We start from the raw sequence: 15433 nt of genomic DNA on the forward strand, positions 1-15433 counted from the left end.
TTCATTCTCAGGGACTGATTCCTAACTCTCAGAAAGAATTCAGCACATAAATTTCCCTGAACTTAATGATAATTAATAATTTTCATGAAAACTGTTCGCCTAATTGTCTTGGACATTCGCAAGGGGCAATAATTTCTGAAATCTATTTCCTCCGGAATTTTTTTGAGGGGAATTTTTTCCATGAACTTCTCTCCGGGGAATGAGCGGAATTAAATGCTCGAATTGAGCGGCCGATGGCATCAAAGATTGTCGTGATCCATCCAGCGGATGAGGGAAAGGGATGACGCGATTGTGGGGTCCATGGAAACCGGAAGGAAAGTCCCGGGGGTTGCAAAGACGACGCGATGCGGTTTTCATGTTTTTTTTTTCTCCACCGTCTCACTTCCCTGTCCCTCTCCATCATCCAGAAACGATTCGTTGTTATAATTTTCCCTCGGTGGCTCTCCATTGTACCAACTCCATCCCTTTGCACGTCACTCATCCAGACTACAATTATAATTAGTCTAGTAAATGGTTGGTATCACTCATTGAAATTATGAACACGAAATTCCGCTCTTGGCGATCGTCATCACTAGGTTTTTCTGTCCGGGGACAGTATTGTTTGAAATTGACTCATAATTCCTTTTTTTTTTTTCCTTCCTCTTTTTGGTTTATTTACTCCCGGTAACAGTTGACGGAAGCTTTTGTGACATTTTAATTGAACGCGATATACCCCCATGTGTGGGCTGCTGGGCCAATGCGATTTCACATTCGGGTGCCTTACATCGCCGTATGGATTTATCGATCGCCGATTTTTATGTACCGCAAGTGCGACAATGATGCCTGCAATTATTGAGACAGAGAGATTGGGAATTGATATCTGTGTTGAGTGCAGTAACATTGTATTTTAGGTTTATATTTCAGGGGCTCGCCAATTTTTCATTTTCAACTTTTTCAATCCTTCAGAAAAATTATAATTAATTACACAATATACCAATTATGCAACAAATTATTTCATTTGAATTTGCGTCATAGGAAAATTCAAAAATTATAAAAAATTGGACTTGAAAAATAGAAATAATGAAAAATATTGTCTGGAAATATTCAGGACATCAATTGATTTTTCATTTCACTCTATAATTATAATATATATTATATAATAATAATATTATATAATAATAATAATATATAATATTTTTTCGCGTTCTCTCACTCGACTAAAAACCAAAATGATAAATTCAGTAATTCCGAACATACTGCACAAGGCAATTTCTGTGCTAATGTTATTTTTATGCCATTCAAGTTAAACTCCTGGTTATCCTCCACCCACATTACGCCATTTGATTTTCACAATAAAACAAGTCCCCAGGTCAATAGTACCCTTCACACGATTTAAAAATCTCCCCGCACCAGATCGGAAAGCATATTTCACACTGAAAGGTGGGTAGTAATGAAAGAGGGCGAAGTGTCAACGGTTGCATGTGGGGTTTTCCACCCCGATCTACCCATAATTTCATCGAGGGAGTGGAATTACTCCGTTGAGTGGTAATAATCATCCATAACCAGACCTGACTGAGCTCAAGAATAATTTCTTTCGCGGTCGACTTCATCCCCCGATGGCCAATCGATTTTTTCCTCTCAATCCGTTCGATTATTCTCGAAATTCCCACATTCCGGTGGATAAATTATCGTATGAAAGTGTTGAAATGGCTGGCGAATAAATGTGGACTTTCAGAGCCAGCCCAACCATCCATCAAGCCAACAAACTCGCAACCGAATCATTATTACCAGGGGTTTGGGTGTAATTGAATTTAAGCACTGGCAAAGATATTATTCAACTAATTAGGCACAAAGGTCTCGTTGACTGGGTGGGCCGACGGCCGATAGCATCTCCCGCTGGAACCTATGTAAAGTATTATGTACCCTGGGTGTCTCATCTCAAAGAACACCCGACGCTTCATGCCAAGACTTGAGATTCATCATGTCTGGATGTGTTTTCAAATACACCGCTGGCTCTTGCCTTGATCCAACCCGCTTCGATCTTCCTCCATCCGCAACCAGCGCCTACTATCTCAATTTCACTTGCTTTCACCTCCTGATTTCTCTGATTGACTTAATTACCAACGATGACTGCGTTGTTGCCTTTCATTAGCGAGTCCTGCTTAGCCAGTCTTTGTATTAAAAAAAAAAAATGAGTATTCATCGTTTAATTAGTATAACTCCAGTCTAATCAACTTGATTTGACTCTGGAATTTTCGTGTCATTTTGTTTGATTTGAATTTATATTTTTAATCAGCTTGATTTGACGTTTTGAAAATATTAATGTTCTTTGTTTCAGGTATTATGAAACGGGGAGTTTCAAAGCCGGAGTTATAGGTGGATCCAAGCCAAAGGTGGCCACTCCACCAGTAGTAGATGCAATTGCTAATTACAAGAGAGATAATCCCACGATGTTTGCATGGGAGATAAGAGATAGATTGCTGGCGGAAAATATATGCTCCCAGGACAACGTGCCATCCGTCTCTTCGATAAATCGGTGAGTGTTACAATTGTAATTTTTTCCTGTCACGAAAAAACCTGTGAAGGCAGAAGATCGACTTGAATCAAGTCGATTTCCCAGTTTGAATTTGGAAATTTGAATTTGGAAACCAAAACCAATTTTCGGGTGAAGTACACAGGGAAAAAAAATTCATATCAATAATTTTATCCACTACTGGCAATTGAAAACAATCCAAAAATTAAAGCTAGAGTATTTATAAATCAATCCACCTGATTATCAATAATGGACCCCCGTCACCGCAACTCCAGTCTGTGGACTCTGAAGCATTACCCTTGATTGGATTATCCCGAAAACGAGGGGGAGAATTCTCTATATTGAAAGGAGTGAAAAAGAGATCCCGATGGTGGATGAAAAAAAAAAATGTGCCTGAAAGAACTGATTAAATCTGAGGACATATGCGTGGAGATCAATGGAGTCCCCGAATTGTTTCCCTATCTCCGTTGCATTCACCATCGGCTGTATTCCCGCGGGGCAAGTTGTACAGTTTGTGTGGTGCTGATATCCTGTAATACCCTCCCCGGAGAGGTTCACACCCCTAGAGTGTGCTCCCGCCCGGACAACGTAAAAACACTTGAATTAATCGGAGGGGGGATTCCCCGAGGAACCTGCAAAAGGTCAATGAAAATAGCAACAGAGAGGGAGCACATGAGCATCAGAAAGCTTATCTCGATGGATCCACCCTAAGAGCCGATAACTAATCACTCCACCCCCTCATTCAGATACTCGATCGAGGAAAGCATATGTCGACTACCCTAATTTCTACAATTCACTGATAGGGTGTTGGGATAAAACGTTCAAATAGTGCCCCCGAGATATCTCGAGCTATTTCAATCTTATCCGTGAAATCTCGATGGTCTTTACGAGGTGTAAAAACTATCAAGGTGTTCGATGTGCTCCGAGAGAAAAAATATTCTTTCAACGAAGATTATTCACTCGATACAAGAAAATTTCAAATCGTGTAATCCGATAAATCGTTTTCTACTAAAAAAAAAAACTCTCACATTCTCAAAAAATCTGATTCATAAATAATAATAATAACGAGAATAACAAATTATATAAATATATAAATATATTATATAATATAATTTTACAAAAGAAAATTATCATTATCAAAATGTTTCGGTATGGTCTAGTGACTTGGATACGCCAAAAATAATGATTTGTTACATCTTCTTGATCAGACGTAGCTCTTCGGCAATCGAAACGAAAAGTGCAAATAACTGACAATGCAAGGGATCTGACCGAGAAAATTGCCCTTCTAGATTGCGCTGATGGGGTTGCGTTTATCGGCTCCGTCACTCTATACACACCAGGTTGTCGAGTGTCTTCGACTACTGCTGGAGGCAATCGTTATATAGTTTCGATGTGCGATTGCTGGAGCTCAGGGTGCGGCGCGCCGGTGGCTTGTTGCTCGAGTAAACTCCACCTCTTCTGTATTAGAGTGTAGCTTCACCTCCGGCCTTCTTCTCGCCTCCACCCACCAATCTGCTTGGGAAACCCTCCTTGTTCCTCGCATTTTAGTCCTCCGAGATCCCCCTATCGCCCCCCCTTCTCCACCCACTCCCTCCTACACCCCCGGAATCTACCCGCGTGGCAACCCAGATGTCGGGGTATTGATCTGAATCCGGCGCAGAGGAGATCGCCTGGAAAAACTTTACCCCGCGGATACTTACCCTACCCTATCTACCTTCACCTATCTAGTCGAGCCAACTTCTTCCATCCGGACGTGAGCATCCGACGAGCCACTCTACGGCTAAAGCCCAAGTGGTTTGCCCTCTCTTATTTCCTGGGAGTATTTTTACTTTTTCAGGGGGATTTTCGAATCTTAGGACGTTTTATTTTCATTGGCGACATGGCACACTGTAAAAAAAATATGTCATTTCGTACGTCCTTTCAATTTGGAAATTTCCTTTTTCACACAGAGAAAAAAATTTTCTTTAGTCAACAATATTTACTAACCACACCAAAATATATTTGGCATTAATAAGTCTTATGGGAATATTTACACATTGATGACCAGATTTACTGGTGCGAAGAAAATATTGTTGGCAAATGTAATATTTTTCCTCATTGCAGCAGTCGGTTTTTTTTTTTAATTTTTCATAGTTAAAGTTTTTTATAAACAGGGAAATCATTCAATTTTTTTATCGATCGAATTTATGGAAAATCAGATAAGTCAAATTTTAATGTTTAATTAAAGATTGATATATTTTTTAAATTATCAATTCCATGAAAAAACACGGGAAAACATCGGAAAATCTTAAAAAATCAAAGATATAAGTTACGATTACTATTTAATTATCCAATCTGGACGTTTCGATGTTCTTCAAATATTTTGAATTCCCATATAATTAGTGAGGAAAATTGATAATTATGGAATTGTAGTAATTGCAAATAAATGATTGCATTACTGCCTTCTCGGACGGCAAAAAGTGTTGTTTATCGGACTTCTGATGGTTCGACTGTCCGGAAAAAAGCCAGAACTTCGTGATTTCGTCCGGTTACGATGATACATTATCCCCCCTCAGATGAGTGTCGTCGCGAAAAACTAATGGTACACACCCCATATAAGTTATCGCCGTCATAAGCAGTAAGACAATTTTGGAATGAGATTCCACACGGCGAGACAAGCTCGGAACGAGTCAAGAGCCGAGGAGGATGAGGAGGATGAGGAGGATGAGGAGGATGAAGAGGATGAAGAGGATGGATAATGGAGAGGTCCACAGCGAAAAATAACGTAATATATAGATCCGTAACTGAGTGGAGACGAGTTTCAGTCTGTGAACAATGTGAAAAACAAGCTTGAAAGAAGCAAAGATTGGACGTTAATAGTTCCGAGCTTTTTATCCGCTGGTCCAATCCCGTGTCCCGGAGTCTAACCGCCGAGCTTTTTATCCACTTTTCTCCACTCTTTTGTTCTAACTCCGTAACAGTGGATACATTGTTGAGGGCCGGTTTGTTTCCCTTTTGTTTTTCTTTTCTTGAAAATTTTCGTTGGGTTAATGGACTGGGATTTGATCCCGGGATTCTCCATCCTCAGATATACTTTTTCTCACCCCGAGTACCAAGAAGACGAGGCGATTTGACACCCGGAAAAGAGGAAGGCTGAGTTAGATCGAGCTGAAAAAAACCACTTGAATGATGTAAAAGGTTGTGCTAAAATCTTAACTAAAACTTGACCTGAATCGGAGAGAAGTAGAAAAATCCATTTGGCTCAGACTGATTTTTGACTTCATTCAGGATTTTTTTTTCTTTTTTTTTTCTTTTGGGTGAGGTACCTTAACTCAATGGGAGACGAATGAGAGGCAAACAAGCCAAGGCATCTCGGGGGTTGGAAATATTGATAGGCTTGGCTTGGGCTGCGGAGTCACGCTCGAGTAGGCGGCGCTCTGTCGATGCTCCTAACCTTATCCACGGTATACGGAACCAAAGCGAAGGAGGAATATATAGTAGGTTTCGGATGGTACGGGCAACCTAGAGCGACTTCTCGTTCCACTCGCAACTGTAGAAAGAGCAGCCTCTCCGTGCAGATCGATAAGGAACTCTAGCTTCCGCCGAGGGAGATTCCACCCTGAGTCTAACCTCGTGCTCTTTGATACCGAAATTTTTGGAAAAAATTTTTCGATTTCCCTCTTTACATATTCACAGACATTCCAAAATATTTTTCAATTAAGGAAAATTTGGTTTTGAATTAATTACTCCGTGGAAATTTATCCTAATGAACACTCGCTATATATCATAGAATTTTCAATTAATTGGAGTTACAGCAGAATTTATTTTACGGTATTGTTTTTTATTTTTATTTCCATTTTGGAGAACTTTTCGTAATGCAATTTATCAAGACTTTGATTAAATTTAATTTTCAATTTTTTAAATTCATTTTTAATTCATTTTTTTATTCGAGTTGTCTTCGAGTTTTCCAGATGAATGGGAAAAAATGATTGGATAAAGGAAATTATTACGAGAAATGTCAGAAAATCGAAACCGTGAAATATTATTGAGTGCAATAGGAACAAGAAATGGACCCAATTTTCAGGAGTGAAACGTCAACTTCATGAATCAATTCCAGAAGACTCCACTTGACGAATAATAATCACTCCATTTTGCTCCCCGTTATTTATGGGCTGGTAATTTAATAACCGAAAAGATGAACACGAAGATAAACTCGTTGGCAGGGTGGACTGGCCAGAAGTAGCGTGAATTCATTGACTGGATATCTCACATTTTATCCATTTTTATATTATTTTTTGTTGCGCTTTCTCTTCCTCCGTCCCTAGGCCATATGGCACTCTTGCCTCAGCACATTTTCCAGGGGTGCGAAATGATATGGAAGTAATGGAAGAGCCACGGGCCCTTATTGTGCATTCGAGAGATTGACCCGTCAGATAGAAATTTCGATCATGAAAAATCCCAGTGTTTGCCTGGCCCTCTACCTTTTTCCATCTCACTTTGTCCGAATGACACCTACGTTGACAGATTGATACAATTCCCAAGAGCGAGATTGTCGCGACAGATTTTCTACCAACTGTTACACACCCGCTCATCATTACATCGACTTAAACTGACTTGAGTAGTAGAAAGAGACCGAAGTCCTTCATCTATCGCTCGGTAATATTTTTCGCACTCCAATAGCCATTACATCCTCATCATTCGTTGCTAATGACATGAGATTCATCAATTGAATCAATTGATTTATCAAATGAAATAAAAAATTATAAATTATAAATTAAAGATTATAAATTTTGAAAGTTGAAATTTCTTGTGAAACATTTTAATGAAAAATAAAATTAGATAAAATTCAACGCCTTGTCATGTTCGTATTTATTTTAAAAAATGGAATTCAGAGTTTAATTCTTAGTGAATTCCTCATTCAGTGGAGCGTAATTCATAATAATTGATTATACAAATGTCCAAAAAAAAAAAAAATTCCAATCAAATTGACAAATTGGACGTAATTGTAGGATACCAAAGATTTCGAGTGAAAGTGAAAGATCGAAGCGATTATTTAACCAGCAAAACTTGACATATCAGGTTGATTGCCACCGAAAACAAGTTCCTTACAAATTCCAACCACGAACACTCTTCGTCCACTTTCAACCGTCAATTTTTGTCAATTTTTTTTCTCGATGTACTACACTGAAAATAGGAAAAATAATGACAGCATGGGGTGATTTATCTGGTATTTATCGCACTAAGTGCGTAAAGTCAGAGTGAATTCATCCCCCGATGGAGGAACACACGTTGAAAACAATATGGTGCCTTGAGGTTCGTTAAAGCAGCCATATTTGCGATTCCTCCTTCCCCAGTGGCAAAGTACTCTCTTCCAGTGGTGGTTGGCTGAGGGGTTTGGTTAGAGGGATGTACATGGGACGATATGTTGTCGATGTGGGCAACAAGAATACCCAAACAACAGCGATACCATTGTACCAAGCAACCACTGCGTGTATCCATAACGCTCCTTTGTGTCAAGATAATGAAATTATTATCGCGTTTCATCATACCCTCCGGCCAAAATTAGCCTCAAATGAAGTTACAATTACGCTTCCGACGTTGGCATTTCCACTCCTACCCCCCAACCCTCTTCGTATCGTCGTCAGTCGTTGTGTGGGAGATGCTCTCAGCACCAGGAGTACAAACAAACCCAGGAGTCTAGAAATTGTCGGGTTGCCGTGGAAACGTCAGAGGACAGACGGAACCGCGATGAAACCGGATGGTCGGCAACGCTATACTCTACCAACGTTATGCCGTCGTTCCTTTGTCCCTGATGCTGTGAAATTTACCCCGAGCCAACACCGGGAAGATTCATACAATCGCTCAAATCATTTCTTCAGCGAAAAACAGGGCGTACACGGCATGAGAATTAAAATGCCGTCTTGTCGCACACATTATTTTGAATTCTTCATTAAAACGGGAAATCGATTTTCAGCAATCGAAGTATTGAGTGAATGGAATCGAAAAGATGGAAATGATCAACTTGAATACTTGAAATTATTATTCATTTGACGTTTAAAATTATCACAAAAATTATAAAAAATATTAAACCTCCTTGGACTTAATTCCCAACTTTAATTTTCTCTTGAAAGAAATGAAGTTATCATTATTAACAATCTTCTCTGAAAATGGAGACGGATTTCGTTGAATTTTCAAAGTGAATTGGAAGTTTTATGAATTGACAGAATTGGGAATGAGATGGGAATTTTCGATAAATTTGAGAGAAGCCCCTGTTGGGGACATTTTCATTTTGAAAAACAACGACATGATTTAACCCCACACAACGGAGGTATACGGTTATCGATATCGAAGAGAATAGAGTTTGATTCCACCCTATCGGGGGTTACGCCCGCTCTACCCCGTGGATGATATAACGCTATTGGCCGTGGCGGGCAAAATGACGACGTCAGCCGCCACAACTCACATCCCTCCCAGGTCCCTTTGAATCCTCCAACCCCTCTCAAAATTCTCCCTCCACTCGATCGAGAGAGACAGAGATAAAATAATGACGTTTGCAAACGCAACCGTGTCGCGTACATCTCGTGGAAAATCGTTGGACACGCATGGACAGCAATATAAAGGTGGGGATGGCAACTCGTTCTCGGGGAGAAAATAAAAAGCAAAAATAACGGGGTAAAATATTCACCGGTTGAATTCCACTGCAACACAATATGCGAAAATTCGGAATCGACACTTCCCAATTGCCCGTAAATCCCACAACTTTATAATTTTTTTTCTCCGTTAAAATCGGAGTATCAGCGATTGAAATTGATTTAAAATACTCGGCAATATCTTGGGGAGTCCATTTTATGATTTGTCATTTTAATTTGAAGTGATTTCGACGAATTTCTTGATTATAGAACGAAATTCCGTAGATGCCACAGGGTGAAAGTTGATCTGGCGGAAATAAAAATAGTATATTCTTCACCAAGGGTGGAAAGTCAGGTTTTCCGTTTGTCAACATGCCTGCAAAAGAAACTCGTGTTTTACCGTTTAAAAAACAGGAGAAAAGTGAATAGTTTCCGCCCTAGGATGGAAAGTCACTCCCAAGTGCGGAAAGTCTTGACTCAGACCATATACCCATTTACCCAAAATTTCGAGATATTTCGATTTTTCGATTTTCCACTGAAATTCTTGTCCCCTCACTGGCGATCGTAAATGTTGAGATAAGGACTGATATAGGCTCATTTTTCTAATAGGTTTTGACACGAAAAAAAAAATTTCAGAGTCTTCATGGAGCATTTGTTCATCCAAAATTGATAGAGGGGACATGAGAGTCTTGTCCTGGGGTGGCTTTTCACTGAAATACGATGAACTCTATAATGGCTCATAGATAGAGTCGTCGAGGGCCTTTTGGAGGATCCGACCGGGGGTCCCCACTTACACATTATTATAAATCGTGTGTTACATTGTGCTTAGGATTCCTCGTGACTTTTGACACCGGGACTTTGCATTGTTGGTGAACACCTTTTGTGTGACTTTGTGACACACGCACACATCAAACAAACAGGAGCTTCAAACACGCAGACGTTTAATAGTGTATGCGAATGAATTTCCAGAGGCCACGAGTTAATATAGTTGCAGGGATCAGCAGCTGTTTACAAACAATGGATTTTGCAGCGAGAGGGGAACCCCGGGAAACTTGATCTGTTTATTTATTAATAGTGTTATCCCTCGGCGAATGCACCGGTAACTTTCGACGGGGTACAGGCAGATCCTGAAAAAAAAATTTCTCATTCACCGGAATGATCTGTTAATTCCAGAACCTCTCCATCCGATTTTTTCTTGAGGGGGAATATTTTAGATTTCACTTGATTCACTCGGCGGATTTCGGGGGAGATGTGAATTACCGAATGGCCCTGATTATTTATTGATTTTACTACTTACTGAAAGCAGAAGAAAATTTTCCATTTTTTGTATTTTCGCGCTGATTAAAATTCGATTAAATTGTAGATTCTAAATAATGAAATTGGAAGAATAATTTTGGAGTACCTTCTGAAAGTAATTTTCATCTCCGTAAAATAAATGTTGATTTTCTGTCTGCGGAGAATTTTGACTGGTGAATTTAGCATAATCAAGTTAAAGGCAAAAGAGTAAATTCGTTGGGTGGTGGTATTGTTCTCCGTGTGCATTACGTCGAGAATTCTGGTTCAAAGAGGTGTGGTGGCATATCAGAGTACACCTTTTCCAGCTATTGTCCTTTAATCCAGGCGTCGGGCGGAGTACAATGGGTGAAAAGCCAGTGTCAGGCGTATTGTATCCTCTTGGTTCTGGCTCTTGAAATGGTAGATAGACCCGGAGACTAGCTATACCTTGGCCCAATCCTCTCAGACACGTTACGACCGCCAACTTACGCAACCATCTGTCCGTAGAACCGCTAAATTCACCCGAAACTCCAGAGATTTCCCATGTCCCCAGGCCACTAATTCCCCATAGCCTATTCCCCTTTCTACCCATTCTCGGATGCAAACATATTACCTTGACATTGTTCCATTATCATTGATTATTACCCAATCCTCCCTTTTTACTCCATTCAAAAATAATCCCCAAACCGTACATATTTTTATTTTAATTGGTGTAGCACCAATTAATACCGTTACGTGTCTCTATTACTGAGGAAAATAAAACAAATAATAATTTATTAATTAATTCATTTGCAAAATGTCGTTCACGGCAGAGATAATGTCTTTTATCAGGGGAATCAGGGAAATGCAACGGGCGACTTGAAAAGGGCCGCGGACTCATCAACTTTATTCCGATATGACAATGGTATTCATATCAGCTAGTGCATCAGAGAAATGAAACAAAAGTCAAGTAGAAAGGGAGTGTACACCAGCCAAAGCTCTGTTCTGGAACCACAAACTTTAATGTTAGCATTACTTTCATGCGCGACTTTATGCCAAGTATCCCATCAAATATATGACCCGGCGTTGCCGCTTCCCCAGGAACCTTCCGCTCCCCTCGTCCTCACCGCTTCAACTAAATTATTGCGAATAAAACTTTATACTCAAATTACCTCTACGCTAACTTTATCGCATTTCATCCGAGCGCTCGTACGGGATACGCTCCTCAATTCATAGGTACGGTATGGATGCTACATCCGTAATATCAAAACGCAATCCGTCGTTGAGATATTTTTGCCTCTTAAATCCAGCCATTAATTCTTATTCAACTTCTTGACTCTTTTTGTTTCGACTGAGAATAAAATGAAAAAGGTCGCGATCCTTTAATCCAGTCAAATCTTTCTGGGGAATTCGCTGTTTCAAGATTTTTTGCTCTCAGATAGAGGAAAATTATTTTCATTTGAGGGGAGTGGTAACTCGGATTAACGAAAATATTACTGTTGGGAATAGTTAAAGATAGTTAAGGAGTTTAGTTCTCAAGGAGACGTTTGGGAGAAATCCGGAGGCGTCGGGGGACATATACTTTATTCCCCCTCCATAACTTTGTACCATACCTATGTACTCACCCATCAAATGTGAGTACCAAAAAAAAAATTGTCCTCTGTTGCTCCGATAAAAATAGCTAAAAAATATATTTTTATTTATTTTTCCAAGGAGCTATTTTACAGAATTTAATACTCAATATTGATGACTCATTTCATCTCTTAATGAGATTAATTTCGATTTTTATTGATATTGATATTGAGTACAAATAACTTTTAACAAAATAGTTTTGAAAATAGCATTTTTTTTTCAACAATCATCGTTTTATCATCGTCCATGAAAAATCCAGGAATGAAAATGAACTATCGCGCTTATATTTTCTTAACTCTCGATAGATTATCCACTGGCCATATGGCAATCTAATAAACCTGATTTGGCGTAAACGGCTTATATCACAGGTGCAACTGGCAACTCGTTATCTTCGTGGTATCTGATATAATTAAATCCAGAACTTCAAAACCGCGGACATGTCGATGGCCTTTTAAAATCCACAATAGCCCGAAGACCGTAACATATAATTATCGTTGATATTAAATTATTTAGAAAATTACTGTGCAATTTTCATGAGCTATTTGATTCCAAATTGACTGGAATTCCTAGCTTTCAGTTATTTATACAAATCCCGGGGTATTTTACACGAATAGCAATACAATTTCTCAAGTTTCCAATTCTGCAATATTTATTTAATCATATATTTTCTAAAATTCATGAAGTCTGGTTTAACGAAGGCAAAGAATAATCAAACTTCAATAAAAAAAAAAATCGAAAATCGAAATAAAAAATTGAAATAAATAAAACCAATAAATTGGCGAATAGAATTTTTTTCCCTCGTCTTACATTCTCCAGAGTAATACTCCGATTTATTTCGAGTTATGAATAATTTCTGGAAATTTCTGGAATTTCTGGCAATAAGTGGAGCTTGAAATTTGATAGTCCTAATGACTGGTAGATTTTCCCTTCCCCCTGCGGAGGCATGCCACGATAAGGATAGTGGCTAATTGCTGCGAATTGGCGAAGGTGGTGAATGAGAGGGCGCAGAGCGATATACACTCACGAATGCGAGTCTGTGGCTTGTTCCAGAGGGCAACAGGTGTCATCTGATTGATCGCCGACGCTCGCGGAGCCCCCGCGATTACCTAACCCGCAAACACATCGCCACGGGAATCGTCTAAATGTCGAGACATTACCACCGACCCATAATATGCGGTATCCAGTGGCTATCGGATTCTTTACCCCGTCGGTGTGACAATTTGTGACTGACAGTGAGGGATAAAAAAAAATAGATAAATCGAAGAATCAGCGCGTGGAACCGCGTACCAATACATCAGGGATAATAAGCAGTTACACGCGAGAATAAACTCGGTTGGTTAGTCTCTCGAGTTAAACTGTGATTATGATAACTTTGCGCCGCGTCATCGACGTCCTGTGTACAATATATATTGGCTGACGCGCGAAGTGACCCGCGTAATCTTAATTAATGATCGTGCCAACCCTCCCATCCGCAAACCCGCGGCGAATCGAGCGCGGACGTGCCATTTATCATCGCAATCTATGAGCATATGAAATGTTTAAATACAGTGGTTGGTTTTTCCATGATTGACCCCACAGTCAATTGTAACGTGGGGGTTTATTGTCAGGATTTTAATGAAGATATTCTATTCATTATGTTGATCAAACCTGAATTGGTTGTGGTAATTGTAGTGAAATCAGTTCAATTGATAATAATTACACGTTTTTGAGTGATTTTGATTAAAATGTGGCTAATGATTCGTGTTTTATTGGGATTGTTTCAGAATTGTGAGGAATAAGGCAGCAGAAAAAGCGAAGCATGCTCATCAGCAGCAACAGGCGCAGCAGCAGGGTCAACCGCAGGGTCAGCCAGGTTCAGGTGGTTCTGTATCAGTGATAGCGCATGCACCGGCAACGGCGGCTGGCATTCCAACCAATGCAACAGCACCAAATGCCTACAGCATCAGCGGTATCCTCGGCATCCCCGCACATCATCAAGATCCAAACGGCAATAGCATCAAACGAAAACGCACTGACGACGGTAAGCACAAGTCACTCATATCAATCGACCATCAAATGATTCATATTTAATTTACGGGATAAATAATATCACGAGTGGCAATTTATACCCACTGGGGCATCAGTCAAATGTCCGTAGGGCGCACGTGTTGCCATTAATTTTCCTGTCATTGCGTGAATACTGTGTGCGTCCAAAAATATTCATGGCACGTGGCACCTCGGTTCTCTCTTCTCCTTTTCATGAAAAAATTTACCCACATTATCAATTAATCTTTCTTCAAATTTTTATAATTTTCGCAATTAGTGTTCCTCGAATTCTTGAAATTTTATTTCATTTCAAATTTAACTGGGGGAGACATGACACAGTAGTCTCGTTTAAATAGACATTTCAACTCGAATAAAGCTGGCGAATTAACTTGAGTCGAGTTGAAGTCGAAATTCGGAGTCGAGTTGATTTTTTTGAGTCAAATGGTACCGTTGGTGTCGCAAGGTACGCCAATTTCTTAATCTGACAGTCAACTGAGATATTCACACCGTCCCATCGAAAATTTGCAAAGTGTACACTCGTGACGTACATACGGGTAATTCGATATAATTCCATTATGAATGCTCTGTGATATGCGATTGAGGGAAGTGGCGGTGGCACGAGCGAATGCGGTGAAAGCACTCAATGCTCTCCCCTCAGGCAAAACACGGCGTCGGAGAGTGTGCGGTTCGAGGGTGTAGGCATGCATTAGATTATAAACTTCACAGACCACAGCCCCCTCGGGCGTACCATATAATATTTGCGACGCGCCCGCAACAACGCATTAGCTCGGCCTTTTCCGCCTAATACCACCGCACTTTCCTCCACAACTCCCACTCTAATTTCTCCATATTCCCACAATCGATTATTCCCTCAATATTCGTCTGTGCCCCTCATCACTATCTCATTCACAGTGAAAAATATGGTTGTAGGAAATTTTACGGAACTGTCACGCAATTTTTCTCCGGCGTACCATCATTTTTATCTGGATTATCTCTTTTAAAAATTATGATATCGTTCACTTCGATTTTTTGTATCGATTATCGAGCCGTAATCGGTAAGCGAACTGAAAGTTCCATCATTTTTATTAAATATTTCTCTTCGTGTTCGATTTTTCGATTTTATTTTGGCGCCTCTCGTTTTTCTTTTTCTGCGACATAATGTACAGTGGTAAATTTTAATCAATCTAATGATCAATTATCGCTGATATCAATTCTATGGAAAAATTTAGACGATTTCCAAACTAATTACACGCGACCGGGGCCCCAGTCACTCTCTGTTTTTTTTTTTTTTCTTTTACCGCAATCTCACCTCGGTAACAAACATTGATACGCTTTCTAATTCTTGAAAGTAAAAAATCCCTCGAGAAGAGGAACAAATGGCGAATAACAAAAAATTCAGTCG

The 15433-nt window shown here is 39.7% G+C and overlaps 1 protein-coding gene across 1 annotated transcript in view; it reads left to right on the plus strand.

The window, feature by feature from the left end:
- The window catches only part of LOC105268030 (paired box protein Pax-5-like), a 39974-nt gene that overhangs the window by 11758 nt on the left and 12783 nt on the right, over positions 1-15433 (plus strand). The window contains exons 2-3 of the mRNA XM_011307263.1: positions 2318-2515; positions 13770-14036. Of these exons, the coding sequence (XP_011305565.1) occupies positions 2318-2515; positions 13770-14036 (465 nt within the window). The remainder of the gene's footprint in view (positions 1-2317; positions 2516-13769; positions 14037-15433) is intronic.

The sequence above is a fragment of the Fopius arisanus genome, unplaced genomic scaffold, assembly GCF_000806365.1.
Source record: "Fopius arisanus strain USDA-PBARC FA_bdor unplaced genomic scaffold, ASM80636v1 scaffold00052, whole genome shotgun sequence".
Classification (NCBI taxonomy): Eukaryota; Metazoa; Arthropoda; class Insecta; order Hymenoptera; family Braconidae; genus Fopius; species Fopius arisanus.